Source organism: Arvicola amphibius, chromosome 9 (assembly GCF_903992535.2).
Source record: "Arvicola amphibius chromosome 9, mArvAmp1.2, whole genome shotgun sequence".
In the NCBI taxonomy this organism is placed as follows: Eukaryota; Metazoa; Chordata; class Mammalia; order Rodentia; family Cricetidae; genus Arvicola; species Arvicola amphibius.
Window position 1 is genome coordinate 60,709,644 of NC_052055.2, and position 22,020 is coordinate 60,731,663.

Below are 22,020 nucleotides of genomic sequence, written 5' to 3' on the forward strand. Positions count from 1 at the left end.
GTTTTAGGTATGACTTGTATGATGTCATATTTATTCCGTAGGGCACTTGCATATCTTGTATACAGGGGTTTTCCTGTGAGCGTAATACATTCATTTCTGTTCCTAAACCACAATTCTTCAAGGCTGCTCATGAGTCCCCCCAGCCGTATCATAACCCATACCAAGCAGGAGACATTTTGATTCCTAGAGTGTGAACAGAGTCAGTTTATTGGGAACAGTCAGCTCAGAGACTCCTCAAAGATTGAACTCTAGGTGGGCAGGCTTTGTAGGTCAGCCTGGCACCTCCTCTCTCTCAGACCCGGAACAAGTCACTAAATGACTGGGGCAGCTACATGGCACCGTATGGGTGAAACAGATTCCTATTTGACTCAAGGCCCAATGCTAGAGGTACTAAATGAGAGGGGGCAGGAAGCAGTGGCTATGTACAGAGGTGGACAGGGCTGGGGCTTGGGTCCTTAGCCAAGGCTAGCTCTTCACTGTCTGAGCAGCGTCTATGCACATGCTATCACCCTTGTTTTGAGCATGTCTCGCCATCAACTGCCAATGAGAGCTACATATATTTTTCAGTTTGAGTCCAACATACTACCCAAAGATCATTCTTGAGTTTCAGGACTGGGAAGACACCAGCAGCGTCCAGTGGCCCGGGAACTCTAATTTTGGACCTTGGTTTTGGAATTCAGAATGGGATTTGGGGAATCTCCTTTTGATTTTTTTTATAATAGTGCTGTGAGTTAAATTTTCTTAGGTCTTTGAGAGCCGGAGAGAAGGGAGCTAGGAAGGCTTGGGTAGGGGTGGGCAGGGTAGGGCTGCCTGTGTGAGGAAAGCCGGGAGCCTTCTACAGAATAAGCTGTCATGTGCCCAATTAGCCATCTCACCCGGGGGAGAAGTGGTTAGACTATTGTCGTTCTCTTGACCATTGCAACTTCAGGTGACGGGGGGAATACAGTCTCTCACTGCTCCCCACCCGTGCTGGGTCCAGCTTGGGGTCTGCACCCAGATATCTGAAATGTAGCTTCGAAGATTAGAGTGGAGGTGAGCGTGGCTCAGCTCCCAGGACCATTCTAGAGCAATGTGAAGTTGGTGTGGGAGGGGAGGATTTGGGAGATTCTAGTCTTCAGCCCTGTGGAGGTGTGATGCCCAGGGTTTCCAGACCAAGGCAGTGCTAACACTAACGACCGCATGAGTTGCTACCTGCCCCCATCTTCGTGCTGGAGTTCCGCCCACTTCCGCAGCCCATGATCCCTTGGGGTTCACAGGGGATGTAGAGTTCACCGGTGCCCACCACGCTGCAGCCGCCATTGCTCCTGAGGACACCCATGGTCCCTGTGCTGTACTCAGTCCTCAGCATGGGTGTGCCCACCACACATGGCTCATAGAACATGGCACCCTTGGAGCTGCTGACCGCTGTGGGGACAGGAAGATGTGCTCAGGGCCCACCCTGGACTATCCAGTCAGAACTACAATCCTTCCAGCATTGCCACCGCCTCCAAGGACAGCCATTTCAGCAGCTGACTTCCCTGTCTCCTGATCCGATCACATCCAGTGCTTGAAGCCTCCCATACATTCACCCTTCTTTCCCTGGAGCCTGTTGAAGTCAGGCCTAATGCCTGATTCCCCTCTCAGACTCTCCTCGCTCCTTGTGCCTCTCTCGTTGACCCTGAGGCTAACCCTCCAGCAAAGCATCCTCTCATGGAGGTGGTGAACTGGGCTGGGCCCCTGGACAGCCCTGCTGGGTTTTTCTCCAGTTGCCCAGGATACATGGCAGGTAAGCTCTTCCTGTGGGGGTGTGAGAGGCTCCAGAGGGCAGGGTGGAAGTAATGGGCTTCTACCTCACTTAATCAAATACCAAGACCCAGATTCCAGGTTGTATGACCCAGCTACTTACATATGTTCACAGGCCCAACACCTTCACACAGCCTAGAGAACAAAGGGAAGAAGTCAGGCACTGCCTCGAGGAGAATGCTCCGCTAGTTCGTCCCCCACTGTGTTGAGGAGGTGCTATGGCGGTCCCTGCTTTGTTTTTCTAGACTGTGGGATGGCAACAGCAGCAGCCACCCTGGGGAGGCAGGATAACAACCACCCTGACGCCCGCCCTCCCCTCAGCTCACCTGTGCTCCTCGCCCTCCAGCAGGCGCCTGTAGGTGGCGATCTCGATGTCCAGGCCCAGCTTGGAGTTCATCACCTCCTGGTACTCCTTGAGCAGGCAGGCCATGTCCTGCTTGGACTTCTGTAGGGCCTCCTCCAGCCCTGCCAGCTTGCACTTGGCATCACTGAGGGCCGCCTCTCCCTGCTGCTCTGCCTGGGCAATGGCTCCCTCAAGTTTGCAGCACTGGGGAGAGGGCACAGGAAGGTGTCACTGGACTTAGATGGGCAGAGGAACACATGGCTTATAACTGCAGGCCCTAGGATTGTACACCTGGCCCATCCTGGGAAAAAGGCTCTCCCTGTGGGGAGATCTGGCATTTACTGCAGCTAGGGGTGGGTAGGGGTGGGGTTGTGGCTAGAGATTTTAGTGCCTGGCTGTTTTTCACTAGCCTAGGAGAACTGAGTAGGTCTAATTTTATGAACACCTTAGTCATGTTGGAGGTTAGGATTCCAGGGTTTGAGCCTGGGTTTGAAATCTATTTCCACACTACTGCTCTGAGAGCAGGCCAGCCGACTTTGTGGTCTGCCCGTGCCATGGTTTGGCAGCTTCTAGAGAAGGGCTCGCCTCCCGTGAAACAAGGTGACTTGGGCTTGTCTCTCTTCAGCCCTGCCCACCAGCAATGTTTGTCCCGTCCTGCAAGGCCCAGCAGACAAGTGGGCCTCTAGAGGCTTCTCCCAGCCTCAGGGGTTTGGGTCACCTGGCCTTTGACTGTTTCAATGTCCTGCTGCAGCCGCTGGATCAGCTTGTTCATTTCTAGGATCTCGTTCTTGCGGTTGCGTAGGTTGTCACAGTGGTTCCCAGCTGTCAGTCTCAGCTCTTCATACTGTAGGGACAGAGAGGTGAGACCCCAGACCCTCACTGTGGCGTCTCTTGGTCCCTTCCTCACTGTCCCCAGCTTCTTCTCCAGGGCTTCCATGCCCACACGTATCCCATACCCATCTTGCTTTCCATTCCTTTTCTGGTTCTCTCACCAGTGTCGGGGCCACTTCTCATTCCTAAGTCATGCAGCCCCAGTCTCTGTCCCCTTTTCCTTTGCCCCAGAGCCTGAGCTGTTCTGAGGGCTCTTTCCATTGTCCATGTCCCTCTGCACATTGAAAAGATTGTGTGTTCAGCCTAGAGTTGAACAGTCAAAATAAAATGTGGTGTTTTGCTTTGGCTAACAACAAACAAACAAGCAAGCAAGCAAATGAACCACCACAACAAAAACCAGAAATCAGATTCAAGGTAAAACAAATTCTTTTAAGTTAGCTGCCCTTCCCTTGCTTTCTGCTTCTGGGCATCACGTGTTCTCCGAGAACAGGTCAGGTGTCCATGCTCCTGCTATTCCAGATGCCATCTCCTGCCCCTCTTGACAGCTGTGGAAACCTGCTGTTTGTCCTTGAAACTACTGAGTGTTCCCACGGGGCTGGCTGTTGCTGGTCCTGTCTTTCCCAACAGGACCTTAGAGTCCTTCAGACAGGGACAGCCTGGTGTCACCTCTTCCCCCACTACCCTATTTAAAGCTACATTCCACAGCACCCCTGTGTGTCATCCTCCCTACCCACTCATGGTTATGTTGTGTGTCACCATCTGACAGACATTCTGGTGCTCTGTCCTGTTTATTGCTGGTCCTTGACCTTGCCTCTAAGAAGGAAAACAACAGGAAGGCAGGCCCGAGGACCACCCAAGTCCCTGCTGTATCAGGCAGGCCCGAGGACCACCCAAGTCCCTGTTGTATCAGGCAGGCCTGAGGACCACCCCAGTCCCTGCTGTATCAGGCAGGCCTGAGGACCACCCGGTCCCTGCTGTATCAGGCAGGCCTGAGGACCACCCCGGTCCCTGCTGTATCAGGCAGGCCTGAGGACCACCCCGGTCCCTGCTGTATCAGGCAGGCCTGAGGGCCACCCCGGTCCCTGCTGTATCAGGCAGGCCTGAGGGCCACCCGGGTCCCTGCTGTATCAGGCAGGCCTGAGTGCCACCCTGGTCCCTGTTGTATCAGGCAGGCCCGAGGGCCACCCCGGTCCCTGCTGTATATCAGGCAGGCCTAAGGGCCACCCCAGTCCCTGCTGTATCAGGCAGGCCTGAGGACCACCACCCTGGTCCCTGTTGTATCTGCAGCTCTGTGCTCTGTGCTTGGCCTATGAGAAATGCTCTGTACAGTTGCTGAGACAGGCTGTATTACAGACGAGGCATTGAGGACGAGATGGCAGGATTGTAAATCCAGCTGCCCAGGGGCTCTCCTTACCCTCCCTGCAAGCCCCTAATTACTGAGTCTGGGACACTCTTAATCACCATTTCTGTACCACCAGTAACACCCAGGCCAGCGGCCTCCGCCTACACTGCAAGCCCGGGACCTTCTTTGCCATCAACACCAATTATACTGATTGTATGCTGCTTAGAGGGCCACTCTAGAGTCTGCATACAGACAGAGCTGAAGCCCTGACACCTGTGTCTATGGGGTTCCTTGGTGCCGTGGAACCAGTGGCCCAGACTTGTTAAATCTTTAGCTATTCTTGGGGTACAGAGCACTGGGACCCTCTTTTCTGCTTCTCCCCTTTCCCTGCTTTTGCCTCCTCCTCTGCTCTGATGCCTCTCCCCAGCCCTGCCCCCTCTGCACCCAGCCTCACCCGGCTTTGGTACCAGGCCTCTGCCTCTGCTTTGCTGCGACTGGCGATGTCGTCGTACTGGGCCTTGATCTCAGCTATGATGCCGTCCACATCCAGGTCTCGGCTGTTATCCATCTTCACGATGACTGAGGTCTCAGAGATCTGGGACTGCAGCAAGCTGATCTCCTGAGGAGGCCAGGCAGGAATGAGCACTGAGGGTCCAGCCATGACAGCAGCCTGCTTGAGCTTCCTGAGACTTGTAACTTTTCTTCCTGACCCACAGTTCCCTGTCTGCTCTTTGTCCTTGTCCCCTTTGTCCCTGTGGTGACCCAGAATTTCTCCAGGGGCAAACTGACAACCACCGATATAGATAATATGACTTTGGGGAGTCTCAGTCCCTGAGTTCGTGAGATGTCCCTTTAAAACTTGCCTTGGCACTCCTGCCCACCCGGCCCCTCTGGAACTGCCCTGATAGGTCACCCAGAAGACCGAGTCCCTGACAGTACCTCCTCAAACAGGGCTTTCAGGAACTCAATCTCGTGTTCGAGAGCCTCCAAGTTGGTTTCCAGGTCAGCCTTCACCAGGAAGGCCGTGTCCACATCCTGTAACACAGTGGAAGAGCCATGACCTGGGTCAGTGTGTGCTCAGTCATGTCCAACACCAGCCAAGTGGACCCTAGGCAAACTGATGGCAGGGGCAGCTTTGGGCCCAGGGCTCTTCTCCGACCCAGGTGGAGGCAAAGGAAGATGGGGCCATGGGTAGGAGGAAAGGCCTGGGCCTGACCCCCAGGAGGATATGTGGAAACCAGATCAATCACTGTTTCTATGCGGGGCAGGGCTGCATGGGGGTGGATGTGGCAGGAGCAGGGCCAGGGGCTCCCCAGAGGTCCACTGCAGAGGGGTCTGGAGATGCTGAGTGCCCAGCTGAGGGGCTGGGCAGGTGGCTCTGTGTGGGTTTGAATCAGTGTTTGTCTTCTTCCTTGGCATCAGCCACGTGGGCAGACGGTTGCTTGTGCAGGCGGATGCCCTGACGTTCCCCAGCTCTGACCCATGTGAACTGGGGGAGGATGTGTGGAGACCAGGTCAGTCCCTGTTTCTATGCAGGTGGAGCTGATTGGGGTGTCAGGCTCTCTCCCTTCCCGCGGTCAGCAGGGTCAACACGAGAGACCACGGAGAGGAACTTATTTGTGGTGGAGGGCTTGGGACATGGTGGACACCGCCTAGGGCTGGTATCCAGGATCTTGGCTTCCCTAAGCACCAGCTCACCTTCTTCAAGGTGACAAACTCATTCTCAGCACAGGGGCGCAACGACAGTTCCTCTTCGTACCTATAACAGGGGGGCATTGCTTTGGTAAGGCCTCTGAGGGGGTGAGGGCTCTGGCTGTGCCTGTGTCTCTCTGGAGACAGACACTTGTCACCGGAACATCTCACAGTTACCTGTCAGCCTACTTTTCCCACTGCCACCTGCATCTGTGATGGCTGACACCCTGGGGTCCTCAAGGATACTTCACTCTCTTGCTGTGGAGGAAGTCCCCTTATCTAACCATTTCTTTTGGAATGGGAGAAAGGTCACGCTCTGAGGTGGCTGTTGTTCTAGGGAGATTCCCAGCTGACCTTGTGCCTCTTCCTTGCCTGCAGGGTAAGTCTGGCCCCCACCTGAAGCCCAGTGGTAGAGGTAGCAATTACCTACTTACCAGAGCACAGAAACAGCTTAGGTGCGGGCTCCTCAGCCCACACACTGTACCCAAGGTAGAGGGAAAGGAAGCAGGGGTTCAGTGGCTAGTGACTGATGAGCAGTGTGTCCGTGGAAATGTCCCTGTGTTCCTGACGCCCAGCTCTCTTTTGACCAGTGGAACTCTGCCCAGCTTCGACAAGGAGCTCTGGAGCTACTGCCCAAGTTCGAATCCTCACTCTGTCTCACTAGACATAACCAAACTGGGCGGATGATGGCTTCTGTGGGCCTCATTATTCATGGGGGTATCCCCAGTAGAACAGGGTAACCCAGGCCTGCCTCAAAGGGCCCTTGTGAGTTGGTGACACCTGTGATATCTCATGCCAAAGCACTGGCTAGGACAAGTGTTGTATAAGTTTGTTGTTGAGGTTGGTGTGCCAGAAGGACCTCATATTTAAAACTCATTTTGAGCTGCAAACCAGCCTAAGCTTGTCTGGCCATGTACTTCTCAAGAAGGTTTTACCTTTCTATGTCTGTCTGTCACCTGCTCCTCCTTCCCTTCCGTTTTTAAAGTCACTCTGGCTTCTATTTTAATTAATTAAAAGATTTTTTTTGAGACAGTATTACTCTGTAACCCGTGAACTCAGGCTGGCCTAGAACTCACGATCCTCCTGCCTCAGTCTCCCAAGTGCTGGCACCAGGCTTTAGGTCTCTTTCAGAAGGAGCCTACGGGAAGAAAACTTATCTGTCAAGGTCATGGTCTAATGGTACCTCGTCCAGATGCTTCCTACGCCCCTGCCCCCATCCCTTCTCTCTTCCGATAGTCTTCATGGTACCCATGCAAAGCTGAGTGTGAAGGTTGTCAGTGCTGTGAGGTAGGGGTTGGCATCGCTTCCCGGCACAGTTCCTCTCACCAAGACGGCCATGGTTCCCACTTAACAGTCACGGCTCCACTCCATTGGCACATCCCTTGTCTAGATTTCTTGTACCATTTCTCCTCAGTGGGAACACTTTTTCCTATCCCAAGCCCCATACATTGCCATGAGGTTCTGGGCAGACCCACCCATAACCTTCCAGGGTACAAGTTCTCTGGTTCCCCTACCAGCTGGTGTTTTCCTTGCCTGCCAGCCTATTCCTTAACATCAGCCATGTACTGCACACTGAGAGGGAAGCTCAGAGCCTGTCCTATAGAGAGTGGATGGGATGGGACAGCCAACAGAAACCCACAGTTCTCTAGGGAAGGACAGGGAAGTCAGAAGTCAGGAGAGAGAAAACATGAGCTTAATGGCTGGATGGGAGTCGGGGAAATCCTGAGAAGAGGCTCATCAAATGGAGGGAAGAGAAGACAAAAAATCCTGGAGGAAAGGGCCCCAGGGATGGCTAGTTCTCAGTCTGCAGGGGATAGGCGAGCAGAATGTCGATAGAAATGTGGCTGCAGAGACTTAAGTTCCATAAGTGGCAGGTGACCCCGTTCAAGCTGGGTGAAGGGAAGGAAGACGGAGCAAAGACACACTTCAGGGCTTCCTCTGTGGTTAATAATTTGGATGCTCTGTGCTACTTAATTGTTTTGCTGCTGAGTTTCTTGTTTTGCAGATGGGGAAGCTGCAGTCTGAGCTGTTTCTGCAGCTTGCTCTAGTCCCTTTCTAGGGGGAGGGCAGAGACCACTTACTTTTTCTTGTAACCCTCCAGCGCATCCTGGAGGCTGCAGAGCTCAGTCTCCAGTCTCCCATGGTCCCCGGACACACAGTCCAGCTGTCGTCTCAGGGCACAGATGTAGCCCTCAAACAGTGGTTCCATGTTGCTTTGGCAACTCCTCTGCTGCTGCATAAAGTTCCACTTGGTCTCCAGCAGCTTGTTCTTCTGCTCCAGGAAGCGCACCTGCCACAAGAATGGGTGTCACTATGCAGAAAAGACCTGGAGACCATGCTTTGTAATCACCAGGGCTCTGCAGAGACTGACACCTAAGAAGAGCTAGCTTTCTGTCTCCTTTACCTTAGGGACCTTAGAGGACTCTCACCTTCCCCTCAGTGGTCCATGAGGGTGTGGAAAGAGTGTTGTCTCACTGGCCTGCGCAGCCCACATGCAGCTCTCTTGCTGGCCCTTTGGCAGCTGCATGACCTGGACCATGCCTCCTCTTCTGTGAGCCTCTCCTTGCCGTAAGCACACCCACATGAATGCCTGAGTCCAAGGTCCCTCAGCATAGGTCAAGGGTTGTGACCTAGCACTGCTGACTTTTTCTGTCTCTGCGGCTTTACTTTATGTGGCTGCATCTGAAGGAAGCCTGAGTTCCAGTAATACGGGCAGCTGTGGGCCACCTCTTCCATCTTTGTGCGTTGGAATTAAGATTGGAAGCACCTGAGTGAGTTGCTCTGGTCCCTGGGCAGTCATGGGCACACAGAGCATGGTCTGCAGTTCTGGTATGGGGTTTCCCATATCAGGCCTCTGAAGGTAGCTGCGGAAGGGCTACTGCTCTACTCTGGACCAGTCGTCACATCAGCAGGAGGCTGGTAACCTTGCAGAGGCTCCCAGGTGGGGCTTCCCTCTGTGACATGTTTATAACCAGAACCTAACAGGCTTTAAGAGAAAAACGGAGCCAGGCGGTGGTGGCACATGCCTTTAATTCCAGCACTTGGGAGGTAGAGACGAGCAGATCTCTGTGCATTTGAGGCTGGCCTGATCTACAGAGCAAGTTCCAGAACAGACTCCAAAGGTACAGAGAAACCCTGTCTCCAAAAATAAATCAAAACAAAAAAGAGTAAAACAGGGTTAGTGGACCAGTGTGTGTGTGTGTGTGTGTGTGTGTGTGTGTGTGTGCACGTGCATGTAGATGCACGAGAGCATATATATGTCACGACATACATGTGGAAGTCATTGGAAATTTTGTGGCAGTCAGTTCTCTCCTTCCAACATATTGCTTCTGGGAATCTAGCTCAGGGTGTCAGGCTTGGTAGCAACTGACTTTACCCTTTGGTCCATCCCTGGCCTATGTTTTCTTGGGGGTGGCTAGACCTAGGGCTTCTGATTTTGACTCAGGCTTGTTTGCCCTAATCCTTGAGGTCTCCAGAAACAACAGCCTAGCCCTTGGCGTGGATCCTGACTCCCTAGGGTGTGGGGACAAACCCAGGTGGCCTAGGGTAAGACAGGCCAGCTCAGTACTCTTCGAGGTGACACTCTTCTTAGCATGTCACTCTGCCTTGTAGCTTTTCAAAGCTTTGGTTTTGGGGCTGTCAAGTACAGGACTTGGGTAACAGTCGCCTTGTGGCCTGAGCTTTGCTTCACTTTTGCTTCACCCCAGCGGTGGGGTGGGGGCAGCTTGGATTGGAGGTGATTATATACGCAGGTACTCCCACTTACTTGGGAGATAGAGGCGGGAGGAACGCTGCAAGTTTGAATCTAGTCTGGACAGAGAAGCAGGAATTTCCAAAGACAAGCAGCCTTGGAATGCCTAAAGACCCATGGACAAACGGCCTGTCTCTGGGATGCGCTCAGCAACAGCATGTCTCACCCCAACCTGCTGCCCCTACCTTGTTGATGAAGGATGCGAATCGGTTATTGAGGCATTTGATCTGCTCCTTCTCATCCCTCTTCACCCTCTGCACCGTGGGGTCGATCTCCAGCTCCAGGGGAACCAGCAGGCTCTCGTTGACCGTGACAGGGGTGATGCACATGGGAGGTCCGCAAGCAGCTCCCGCTCGGTACCCAAAGCCCTGCATGCCACATCTGGAGGCCACACGTGGCCTCCCAAAGCCCACATTGCACAGGCTCCGAGATCCAAGGCAGCCCAGGGCTCGGAGGCCCCCAGTACCCCCAGGCCGGCAGGGCCCCTTGCTCACTTCATAGTGGGTGACCATCCGGGGCATGATGGCTGAGCATGAGCTGAAACTTCGGCTGCCACATCTGGAGCTCAGCTGGAAATTTCGGCATGACATGGCTTGAGAGGCAGAGATGGATCCCTGGAGAGCAGAATGGGGCAGGACTGGCCAAACAGTGGCTCAGCTTTTCCCCTTTTATCTGGTGGGGGCTGTGAGACTGGACTGGTTCAAACCCCTAATCACTACTAAATCAGGTTTATGAGCTTGGGATATTGGCAGCTATTAGGTACACATTGCATAATTAGGGTAGCAAAGAGCAAGAAGGAGCCCCAGTGGTCAAAGCTGGGGGGTGGTAGTCCCATAAAAATTCTATTTGTCCTTCTTCCTTGTTTATGGAGTTGATGAAAGGGGCCAACCCAGCACTTATGGATGTCGTATGCGGTGGCTCAGCCTCTGGGAAAGAAGAGTGGGACTTGGGTTGTTCACAGAAGGGGACTTCCCTGAGGTGGGGGCAGGCCAGATGCTCTGAAGACTGTCAGAGGGTTGTATCAGTGTCTTCCTCTAGATCCTGCACTCTGGGATAGGACCCCATTCTCTCTATCCTTCCTGTGGTCTTGGCTCCAGAGGAGGAAGCCTGGGTTCAGAGCCCTGACCCAGTATGCTGTGTGTTCTTGCCACCTATAAATCAGCAGACTGAAATGTAAAACTGTCTTGGGCCTTGGGAATTAATTCATAGCTTAGCTTTGGGTCTGAGAGTAAGGGGTGTAACTAGAGGTCAGGTGACAGTCGGGAGGCAAGGGGTAGAGTGAGATGGGCTGTTTGGACATGGGTGGGGACTTTTCCTGCTGGAAGGCCCAGGAAATGGTGTGAGGGATGATGGTACCGAGAGACCAAACTGATCTGGGCATGGGAAGTGGGCTGAGCCATGAGGACAGGGCTTGCCGGAGCCTCCCACTGTGTCCAACAGATGATGGTCTCGGTAACCATGCTCAGCTCCTGGAACCCCGGGGCTCAGGAGCAGAGCGTAGGATCGTTCATAGTTGTAGTGTGGGAATCACCCGTTCCCAGAGTTCACAGCTCCAAGGTTGTCGCTTGGTGTAAGATGCAGTACACTGAAGGCCCACGGTGCTCAAAGGCGTTTTATTGAAGCAGGAAAAAGGCACGCAGAAGAGCAGTGAACAGCTCAGGAGGTGCGGCTGCTACTCCAGAGCTGTTAGCTTCCTTTACATACAGTGCAGCAGCGGATAGCCTAATTGCCTTTGGGAAATATTTTGGTCTTGAACTCATAACAGATATTTGAGGGCCCACAATTCTTCAGATGAAGCCACTGTGAAGACCAGCTCCCAAACCCTCCATGCAGCTCCTTTCCTATGTCCCCACACTTCTCCTCTGCTACCTGTGTCCCTGTGCCCCGGAGCAAGAGAAAGCTGCAAAGATCTGCCTTTCTCCTCCAGCTTCCTGTCTGCCTCTGCCCGGAGTGCTTAGAAAGCCAGGATGAGGGGGTGGATGATCCTCCCAACTCAGAGTCACCTCAGAGGCTGGGAAGCACACAATGAAAGTGACTTTGGGACACCAAGGTCAAATTCTCATGGAGGAATGAGTAAGAAAAACCCCTTGGGACTGTAAAGCCCAAGCAGGTACCAGAGGAGGACTTCTGCAACCCCTACTGCTTAGGGGCAAAGGCCTGGCCTAGAGCAGTTGGGTCAGTGTGGGTAAGGGAGGACTTTGAGATGAACAGTGGGTGGGGTATCCCTGGAAGGCCTGCTTGGAGGCAGAAGATGGACAAGGTGACCTAAAACTCACAGGCCACTTGGTGTCAGTGTCTCTCGCTGGGGATGGTGAGCGTAACTAAGCATCAGGCCTTAGTGCCGGGAGCTGGGGGCTGGGGACAGTGGCAAGGCAGGTAGCACGTTAGCTCCTGTAACTCTTCTTGCTGGATGATGTCTTGGAGACGATCCGCATGCTGGAGCTGCTGCCACTCACACTGCGACCGCTGGTGGAGCTAAAACCACTACTCCCACCGCCACCGTAGCAGAGGCCACTGCTACTGTAGCCACCTCTACTGTAACTGCCGCCACTCATGCAGAGGCCGCCACCTCCACTGTAGCCTGTGCCCCCAGAGGAAGAGACCACAGCTGAAGAAAAGAAGCCACAGGATACATTGTCAGATTGTCAGCTGTCAGTCGTCCCTCCCACCCTCATCTCCAGGCTGCCTCTCTTGCCACGGAAGCTCAGATGACAGATAGCTATCTCCGGAGGCAGATCCACTGGGGTGAGCTCCACCAGGGACTCTGTGACTCTTGAAGCTCCCACAGTTGTGATGGTACTGGTCCCTCAAAGAGATGCCCCCATGGCCGTGACCTCCAGTGCAGAGATGAGCAGATGGAGGTGCAAAGCACCAAGCAGCACGCTCAAGGTCACTCCTGCCTGAGGACAGGTCTTAGGTTCCTAGGATGTGTTGTCCCTTTCTTTGTTAGGGCTCTCACACTAGATGGGACACAAGGCCTCAAATTTGGGGAGGGGATTCTGGACTCCTATATCAGGACAGCTCCAAAGGCCACCTAGATGAGTCTCCCTGCCAAGTACTGGAATCTCCTCAGCTTCATTTCTAGAGCTGCTAGTGTCTGCTCCAATACCTTGGCAACAGTGAACTCAGGCCCATGAGGGGACAGTGTTCCCAGCCTGTCAGACACTTGAATCTGTGGCCAGTCCTCCCTCTGGGAGTCTGCTCTTCCTGTGACTTTTCCTGACATTTTCTCTAATCACCACAGAATCTGGCTTGTCTGACCTGGGTGAGGCCCGGGGCTCTCATCCCCATGATCATGACTAAGGACTGTCACATCACTGCTGAAGACAAGAGACCAACCCTTCTGGTATCCTGGATGTCCAGGCAAAGCTGAGATGTCTGCTTTACTTTCTCAGATAATTTGCTTTAATCCTACGTTTAGGTCTTTAAGCTGTCCCATGCTTTTGCCAGAGTAGCTGAGGACTGGGGACCCTGGCTGCATGGGTAGTTCTTTCCTATTCAGGATCCTCTAGGGCTAGGCTAGGCATGCGACCACATTACAACCACCAAGAGGTAAAGGGTCCCCTGCAGTATTTGAGGACACTTCTCCAGAATGAGGAATAGTGCACAGACTCCTTTTCCAGGGACAAAGAATGTTAAGCACTCTTAACACCAATAGGGAAGGAAACCAAACAAAGAAGAGGGGCTGATGACATGTTTGCCTTGGTTGTTCATTTCCAAATCTCAGTGATGTTAGGGCCCCAACGCCACCTCTCCTCCCCCAACCACGCCTTCTGTCTTTCCAAGACATTTACTCACAGATGTTCACGGCACCAACGCCTTCTCCAGTGAGCCTGTGGCAGGTGGGAAGAGAGAATGTGTCATTGCTGAAGACTTAGAGAGCTCCCAGTCCCTTGCATGTGAAGCCATCAATGCTGAGCACATGCTGTGAGCCTGCCCTGTGTTTAACAAGTCTGGCATCCGGCTCATGAGCTCTAGACTCTAGCAAAAATACAGGAGGGGAAGCCCAGAGGGAAATAGAGATAGAAACCGGAAGTGAGCCCCCGTGCCAATGAGGTAGAACGGAGTGGTTGAAGTGTGGGACAACTGATGCTGAGTGTGTTATAAGGCTCAAGTCACAAGGGCCCTGTTTTGGAGTTTGTGGTCACCTTTGCCTCATAGCCTTGCCCCTAGCCCAGGCCCAGAACAGCTATAGGAGGGAACCTGTGAAGGAACAGTGAATGCCACCTGTATCTAACCTTGACCCTTCTATGCAGGGGCAGGGCGGTCAGTGGTCCGTGAGGCCTCTGTAGCGTACTATCCTGTTCTGGTAGCATCTGTCTGGGCTATGGTGAGAGCTCACCTGCACTCCTCGCCCTCCAGCAGCTTCCTGTAGGTGGCAATCTCGATGTCCAGGGCCAGCTTGACGTTCATAAGCTCCTGGTACTCGCGCAGCTGCCGCGCCATGTCCTGCTTGGCCTTCTGCAGGGCCTCTTCCAGTTCCGCCAGCTTGTGCTTGGCATCTTTGAGTGCCAGCTCCCCACGCTGCTCCGCATCAGCGATGGAAGCCTGGAGTGTGGCACACTGCCCACAGGAGAAAGGAGCAGCTTGTGACACCGCTCACGGAGGTTAATTTCCCTGAAGTGTGTCAGTGCCGTGGAAGTCAGAGCACTGAGTCTGAGTGTAAGATTGTTCTCAGTCCCCATGGATAATGTAGAGTTCTCAGGATGGCTTTCTGTGGTCTTCCTCTGGGTCGTAGGTAAGCATATAAAGCAAGACCAGTTTGGCTTTGTTGTGCTCCAGGGAAAAGGGCCTGGCTCAGGCAAGTACTTCTCCATTCCTTCTCTGACAGACCTCTCTCTGCACCAACTGAGGTAAGCCCCAAGCGCTGTATAGTTTTATGTCAACTTAACACAAGCTAGAATTATCTGAAATGGGGGAACCTCAGTTGAGAGAATGTCTCCGTAAGATCTGGCTGTAGACATTTTCTTAGTTAGTGATTGATGGGGGGAGGACTCAGCCCACTGTGAGTGGTGGTCCTGCGTTCTACAAAAAAGCAGGCGGAGAAAGCTATTCGGAGCAAGCCTGTAAGCAGCACCCCTGAGGCCTTTGCATCAGTTCCTGCCTCCAGGTTCCTGCCCTGAGTTCCTGTCTTAACTTCCTTTCATGATGAGCTATAATGTGGAAGCAGAAGCTAAATAAACCCTTTCTTCCCTAAGGTGCTTTGGTCATGGTGTTTCATCCCAGCCATAGAAACCCTGACTAGGACAGCACAGATCCAGGTCTTCCTGGATGCAGGGATTTGGATGGGATTGTCTTTGAGATATCAGTCCTACCTGCTTCTTCAGGTTGTCAATCTCAGAACGCAGCCTCTGCATGGCCCTATTCAGCTCAGAGATCTCCATTTTAGTAGTACGGAGGTCATCCCCATGTTGGCCGGCAGACCGCTGCAGCTCTTCATACTGGAGGAGAGTTTTCAGGTGAGGAACAGTCAGGTCCAAGGAGAGAGGGCTGGAGCTCCCCAGGGCCCTCCAGACCTTCAGTGCGCTGCTCAGAGGGTCAGGGCTGGAGCTCCCCAGGGCCCTCCAGACCTTTATGGCACTGCTCAGAAGGTCCCATGTTGTCTCAATGTGCCCACTGAGTCTGCTCAGTGGCATCAGTTTTTGCTCCGGACTTGCTCTCCTTATCCACACACTGCAGCAGCAGCTGGACAGCTGTGGCCATGCTAGTTCCCCCTTTCCTGCTCCTGGCCTCTCTCTTCCCTATCCATGCATCTGACTCTCCCAGATCAGCATCACACACACACACACACACACACACACACACACACACACACACACCACGCACGCATGCACGCACGCACGCATGCACGCACGCACGCATGCACACACGCAGGGCATACTTTCTGATAGAGATCCTCCTTCCATCGTGCACGCATGCATGCACGCACTCACACACGTACACATGCATGCATGCACGTACTTTCTGATAGAGATCCTCCTTCCATACATTTGTCATGCTACCAGAGCGTACTGTCTCCCTGACTCCCAGAACAGAGTGTCTATTCCAACTTGGGAAATGTCATTCTGTTGTCCATACCAAGTCTCTGTCCTCAGAGCCTTGGCCCCAACCAGCTCCAGCTCTCTCTTTTGCATCCTCTGGCCTCATCTAGAAGGCACTAGACCTTCATCTTGACACCGTCCCCTCCGACTAGCACGGTGACTGCAACTGACCACTTACACCCATTTCTCTGATACAGAGCCTCGAAAACTCCGACTCTTCCCCTTGCTCCTGATGGTGTTGGCCCTGGGTGATGTTCAGAACACATGAACCTTTCAGTGGGACTCAGACACTTTGGACCCCACTAGGCTGGGACACTGGAGAGGATAGACTCCTATCTTATTTGCTCATAAAGCTTTCAATCTCTGTGCCCGTTTAATTTGTTGGATCTTGGCACCTCACCTTGGTCTGGTACCAGGACTCAGCCTCTGCCCGACTGCGGTTGGCAATGTCCTCATACTGGGCCTTGACCTCGGCAATGATGCTGTTTAGGTCCAGGCTGCGGTTGTTGTCCATGGAGAGAACCACAGAGGTCTCAGAGATCTGAGCCTGAAGCTGAGCCAGCTCCTGTGAGGAGAGATAAGACAGGGCATTCATGTATGCACATGCATGTGCGCGCATGTGTGCAGATGTGTATATGAGTGCATACATGTGCTTTGGGGTTGACAACCCCTTGGGACAGGTTCTGGCACGGAGCGTCTTGCACTGTGGAGTGCAGCTCCTCTCTCAGCTCTGAATATTTAGGAGACCATCGAGTCTACAGCTGTTCTTCAGCATCAGCACACGTGTACCTGAGTGCAGCGCGGGTAACTCCAGCTAGAATTCTCCAGAAGCCACTCCCGTTGTTGAGGGAGTGTCAGAGTGTGATCACTCACTCTTTGAAGAGGCCCAGCCCTTCACACCCAATAGACTGTTGTTGCCTTGGGCAAGAAGCTTGAGTCAGAAGGGACCAGGCACTGCTGAGTCCATCCTGTTCCCGACTGTCCTGTGCTATGCTTATAGGATGGGGCATGAAGATTAGCTAGAAACAGCAGAAAGGGCTCCGAAAAAAGGCCAAAACCTAGGGTCTTGATTCAGTCTGTGGTGCTGCCCCTACAACCCACAGACGAGTACCCTGGAGCTCCACAAAACACATCTTTAGGAGGGACAGGCAGTCGCCACACCTGGAGAGGAAGCACCTGCAGGCTCCATGATTGCTGCTGTAACAGTTCCGGTGCTCCAGAAAGAACAGCGGTGGGGCTGGCTGGCTAAGGAGTGAGCCATAGGACTCAGACAGTTCTGTAGGAATCCCCTGAATCGTGACAGACAGATATGCTGTCTGCCCAGCAGAACACAGTATTCTAACATGTTCTGATTATTTTAATTAGCCAAGGCTGAGTTTTTCACCTTTGGAAACTTTTTGCTACTCCCAAGAACCTTATTTTCCCCCTTAAAGAGTAGGATCTGCCCCATGAATCACAATCCACAGGTGGGGGGCTGGAGAGATGGCTCAGAGGTGAAGAGCATTGCCTGCTCTTCCAAAGGTCCTGAGTTCAATTCCCAGCAACCACATGGTGCCTCACAACCATCTGTAATGGGGTCTGGTGCCCTCTTCTGGCCTGCAGGCATACACACAGACAGAATATTGTATACATAATAAATAAATAAATATTAAAAAAAACCAATCCACAGGTGGGATGAGGAGAGGAGAGGAGAGGAGAAAGGAGGTCAGTAAAGAGATGGCAGTTGTGTGCCGGGGGTGGGGTGGGGTGGGGTAGTGGGGTGAGGGTGGGTCCCAGCCTCCAGCCCTCCAGACAGGGCACCAGTGTCTCTCACCGCCTCATAGAAAGCTCGCAGGAAGTTGATCTCGTCCATCAAGGCATCCACCTTGGCCTCCAACTCCACCTTGTTCATGTAGGCTGCATCCACATCCTGGGCACGGAACATGAGGTCATTCTGAGTCCTTCCTCCCCTGGGTCGACTAGCAGCCTCTGGAGACTATATCTCTGAAGCTACTGGGGCAGCTTCGGCTCCCCAGGGAATCCATGTTATTGCTGCATGCTGTTGAGTGGGACTAGAGGGATGGGGAGGCCCACATAGTATGACTTTCAGGAGCGCCTGTCTGCTGCTCCTCAGTTAGTGCCAAGAGCAAGGGTGGGGATGCCCTGTTCTGGGTCATGGGGCTCCCATTTCCTATGAGCTCTTCAGCACTCTCCCCAAAGACTGCATGGGCTCCCATCCTCATGCCCCTGCCCATTCTGCCCCTTTCCCTTCTTCTCCTTGTTGCTACTCCATTTTTCCTTCAGTTTAATCCTTGGTGTTTTTCCTTCCCTCTGCCAGTCTCAAAGCCAGACAGTCAGACCTCTAGACTTGCATTGCCCGATCCTCCTACAGCCCTGCCCAAAGATCGGCTCTGGATTCTGGATTCTGAGCTTAAGACCAGGCCCAGTTGTCTTCTCCTTACCCTACACTGCACCGTGCACAGAGAGAGGCTGGAGCTGTGACTTATACAGCTTGGATTTGAGAGTCCTGGATCCTGACTTGCTTTTAATCACCTCTGTACAACAAACTGAACATGCCAGGACCTCAGTGGCCTCCTGTTTAAGGTCAAATATGTCTCCGAGAAGACCGAGGATTCAGCAAAGGCTCTGCCTCCCCCAGGAACCTGCAGTGAGTGAAAACGCCTTTGCCACTTACTTTTTTGAGTACTACAAACTCATTCTCTGCCGCTGTGCGTTTGTGGATTTCCTCTTCATACCTGAGGAAAGGAGGAAAAGAGTGGGTATTGGGAGGAGGGCTTGGGAGTGAGGCCGAGAAGTCCTCCAGCACACCCTGCGTATCCTTCTGCTCAAGGTTATGGCAGGAAGGCACACATGGAAAACATCCTGCTGTGGTGTGCCTCCCTCATACACATGTGCCTCCGGACCCCAAGTCAAACAGCCCCACTTCTGCCGAAAGAAAACTCCATCTGAAAGTGCCAGAGTAGAACCATGCCCGTTCCTGTGATGTGCTTTTGTAACCTGGATCGCTAAAGAAGCATCCCCCCTTCCAACCCCTCCTCCTCTTTAGCCTGACTCATGCCACTCTAGGCTGCTGCCATGTCCCTCAATGTCTCAGTCACACTGAACCGTATCCTGACAGGTGGAATCTTCAGACTGTAAGACCCCCTCCCTCCCCAGCCCTGGCTGCCTCGTTCTTCAACTTGGCAGCACTCGCTCTGGCACCCATGGCGCTACAGTACTCCCTGCCCAGCATCGTCTGAGAAGGGGGCTTCCCTTCCATTGCAGCGGCCCACTCCCCACCCAGGCTGCCTCAGCATCGGGAGAGCCCATGCTCCCTGCAGAAGCCAGCTGGGATTCACTGTGACTGGAGAGCCACGTGTATTCCTGGGAGAATCTCTTCTCTATTTCTCCAGTCTCCTGTACAGGACTGGGTGAAAACACAAGCCCTATAAACTAACACTTAGTTGAATAAAAGGGAAGGTGGAGTCTGACTAAAATTCTTAACTCTAGAGCTTGAGTAAGTGCAGGGCCATCTCAGCGCTTGTGTTTCCTATCTGCAGAAGTTAAAGGCTGTTACATATGGATGAGTCTTTGGATTCATATGGTCATTACCTCGGTAATTCCAGTCCTTCCTTCCTCAGACCCTAACATTCTGGACCAAAATCTCTGCTCATTTTTTTTAAACTTCTGTGTATCAATTTGATTCCATCTCATGCCCCAAATGTGTGTCCCATTCCCGTCACATGGGCAGTTTTCGAGAACAGCGCACCCTCATCATTTTGCCTGAACCCCCGGAGCACCAGGGCAGGGCTCTGGAGCCGCTAGACTGAGTGCCCACTCACTTATTCTTGAAGTCCTCCACCACATCCTGCATACTCTTTAGCTCTGTCTCCAGCCGGCCCCGCTCTCCGCCCAGACACTCCAGCTGGCGCCTCAGGTTAGCGATGTAGGCTTCAAACATGGGCTCCAAGTTGGTCCTGGTGGTTTTGTGGTCCTGCAGCAGGCTCCATTTGGTCTCTAGGACTTTGTTCTGCTGTTCCAGGAACCGCACCTGTCCCGCAAAGGTCAGAGATTGTGAGGGCTTCCCTGCTTCAGCCTCTCACATGCTCTGCGATGTGGGATCCCCGCTAGTGCAGGTGGTGGCTTCCACTGCTCCCCCTGAGCTGCAAGGGGCCTGGATGCACAGACCCATGTCAGTGTTGGAACAGTAGTCTTGGGGGGCAAGTACTAGGTCCAGGGGGCTGGAGGCCATCAGATACACACAACTGTGTTGAAAGGAACATCTGATACACCAACCGTGTTGGCAGGAACTTAGGAAAAGAACTTTAGGACTGCCTGAGCCCAAAATGATTCCTGTTATATGTGTGGGAGGATGTGGCAGACAAGTCTATCATTCCTTTTCCCTTCTGGGAAGATTTCTCAAGATCTGGAACTTGGACTCCACTTCCTGTGCCCTTTACAAATGCTAGTGTGGGCCACCCCTGGGCACTAAGGGAACCTGGGCACAGTCCTAGCCACGCCTCTCACCAGCTCTTGAGCAATCCCCTCCCTTGAGCCTGCTGGTTGAGTCCCTTGCAGTCTGGGTTTCTGGACTCAGCTCCATTTGATCCTGATTTCCTTCAACCTGAAGTCCTTCCCCTGGGAGGAACTGGAATGCCACTTAGTTTGCAAAAATAGAAGAACAATACCTCCTTGACTTCGGAGGCAGCAATGTCTCCACAGAGGTCTTTAACAAGTGTGTCTTTCTTTCCCTCTCCCACTGTGGGAGAGAGCATGCCCTTGTCCCCCGTCCTTCCCAGGTTCCCCCACTATTTCCACACCCCCTCTAGACAAGCCAGAACAAAGAAGAGCCCAGGACCTATCTCCCCTTCTCAGCAGGCTCCAGGACGCCACACCCCTGCTGAGATAACCCAGGCCAGGTGGGATGACAAGTGGCAAAGCTTTAGGGCTGGTGCCTGAGCAGCGTCCTCGGTTGGGTCTCTCCACCCAAGCATCTGCTCCCTACGACGAGGCATTCATAAAGCAACAAAGCCACAAAGGGACCTGAGAGTCCATCTGTTCCACCCCACGGGGGCTGGAGAGGAGAGGAAACTCTCCCCTCGGTGGAATCCAAAGCGGGGCCTGAGCTGGACGTCTCTGTACCTCATATTCGCCTTCCTCCCAGCGATACAGCCTGAGTGGACCAGGGCTGTGACTACGCTCTTTCCCAGCTGAGGCATGAGAGGGTGCATAATGGCGTCGTGTCCCGAGAGGCTCTCTCCCAGAGTTGGGGACCTCTAGGCCTGTTGGGACTCAGGCTGAAGTCACACGTGTCCTCTCAGTGCCCTTCACTACTCCTCTTCCTAGACATCCGCTATTCCCAAGGTGTGTCACCAGGGAAACACCTCTGCCTTGGGAGGACACTAGAGTTAGTTACCTGGGAGAAGGAAAGGAACCCAACACGCTTCCACGCACCCTTAGCCTTTGTTTGTTCTTTTACCACCTTCCCTCCAAACTGTCTAGCTAAGCCCGTTTTCACTGACGGTCAGAGTGGCAATGCCCTCGTTGTGGGTCTGAGAGCTCTCAGGCTGACAGAGAGGGTACTTTCTGCTCCTTACCTATCAGCAGACTGCATAGGCCCCGGGTGCATAGGTCCTGGGAAGCCCCAGGTGACCTCAGGAAAACCCAGACAGCGAGGAGTTGTGGAGATTCAGTGATTCAGTGGTGGAGCCCCCACTTGCCCCTCACCTTGTCAATGAAGGAGGCGAACTTGTTGTTGAGGGTCTTGATCTGCTCCTTCTCCTCCTTTCGAACCCGCTGGAGAGATGGGTCAATTTCCAGGTGCAGGGGGGTAAGGAGACTCTGGTTGACAGTCACTTCATGGATGCCTCCAGCTCCAGGGGCCATCCCACCTCCAAATCCATACCCACCATAGGCTCCTCCAACTCTGTACCCTATGCCGCTGACCCCTAGCCCACAGGCAGCACCTCCAAAGCTGGCCTGGCTGGAGCGGTAGCCCCCACTGATGGAGATTCTTTTGTTACCCCCAAAACTGTGTAGGCTTCTTGTCCCAAAACCACCCCCAAAGCTGCCTCCAAAACTCTTCCCGCTCTGGGACATAGAGACAGAGCTGAAACCGGGTCGACAGCCAGGCATCATGCTGGCTGAGGAGGCACTGAAGTTCCGTGTGCCCCCAGATTTGATGGTCACAGAGGAACGCTGGGTCATGGTGGAAGTTGGTGTCAAAGGGCAGCAAAGGCAGGAGCGAAGAGTCTTTAGA

General features: G+C 53.4%; 2 protein-coding genes across 2 annotated transcripts; both read right to left on the reverse strand.

Moving 5' to 3' along the window:
- Positions 1 to 727: 727 nt before the first annotated feature.
- On the reverse strand, positions 728 to 10,331 carry Krt82 (keratin 82). Its single transcript, XM_038341739.1, has 9 exons — positions 9,927 to 10,331; positions 8,072 to 8,280; positions 5,997 to 6,057; positions 5,238 to 5,333; positions 4,753 to 4,917; positions 2,844 to 2,969; positions 2,109 to 2,329; positions 1,886 to 1,917; positions 728 to 1,404 (listed from the first exon to the last, which is right to left on the reverse strand). Exons 1-9 carry the CDS (start codon positions 10,329 to 10,331, stop codon positions 1,169 to 1,171), a joined length of 1,551 nt encoding a protein of 516 aa, XP_038197667.1. The 3' UTR covers positions 728 to 1,168.
- A 1,794-nt stretch (positions 10,332 to 12,125) lies between these two features.
- LOC119822441 (keratin, type II cytoskeletal 5-like) lies at positions 12,126 to 21,968 on the reverse strand. Its single transcript, XM_038341758.1, has 9 exons — positions 21,489 to 21,968; positions 19,604 to 19,812; positions 18,457 to 18,517; positions 17,596 to 17,691; positions 16,183 to 16,347; positions 15,057 to 15,182; positions 14,084 to 14,304; positions 13,540 to 13,574; positions 12,126 to 12,349 (listed from the first exon to the last, which is right to left on the reverse strand). Exons 1-9 carry the CDS (start codon positions 21,966 to 21,968, stop codon positions 12,126 to 12,128), a joined length of 1,617 nt encoding a protein of 538 aa, XP_038197686.1.
- Between the last annotated feature and the right edge of the window lie 52 nt (positions 21,969 to 22,020).

Bases quoted from the DNA above. Each gene is read 5' to 3' on its own strand.
- LOC119822441 (XM_038341758.1), bottom strand. From the start codon at position 21,968: ATGACCCAGCGTTCCTCTGTGACCATCAAATCTGGGGGCACACGGAAC. The intron at 19,813-21,488 runs GTGAGGGGCAAG...TTTGCGGGACAG, and splicing joins TCGCCTCCTTCATTGACAAG to GTGCGGTTCCTGGAACAGCA. The intron at 14,305-15,056 runs GTAGGACTGATA...TCCTGTGGGCAG, and splicing joins TTGACAACCTGAAGAAGCAG to TGTGCCACACTCCAGGCTTC.
- Krt82 (XM_038341739.1), bottom strand. From the start codon at position 10,331: ATGTCATGCCGAAATTTCCAGCTGAGCTCCAGATGTGGCAGCCGAAGT. The intron at 5,334-5,996 runs GTGAGCTGGTGC...ACTGTGTTACAG, and splicing joins AGTTTGTCACCTTGAAGAAG to GATGTGGACACGGCCTTCCT. The intron at 2,330-2,843 runs GTGACCCAAACC...CCCTCTCCCCAG, and splicing joins TTGAAACAGTCAAAGGCCAG to TGCTGCAAACTTGAGGGAGC.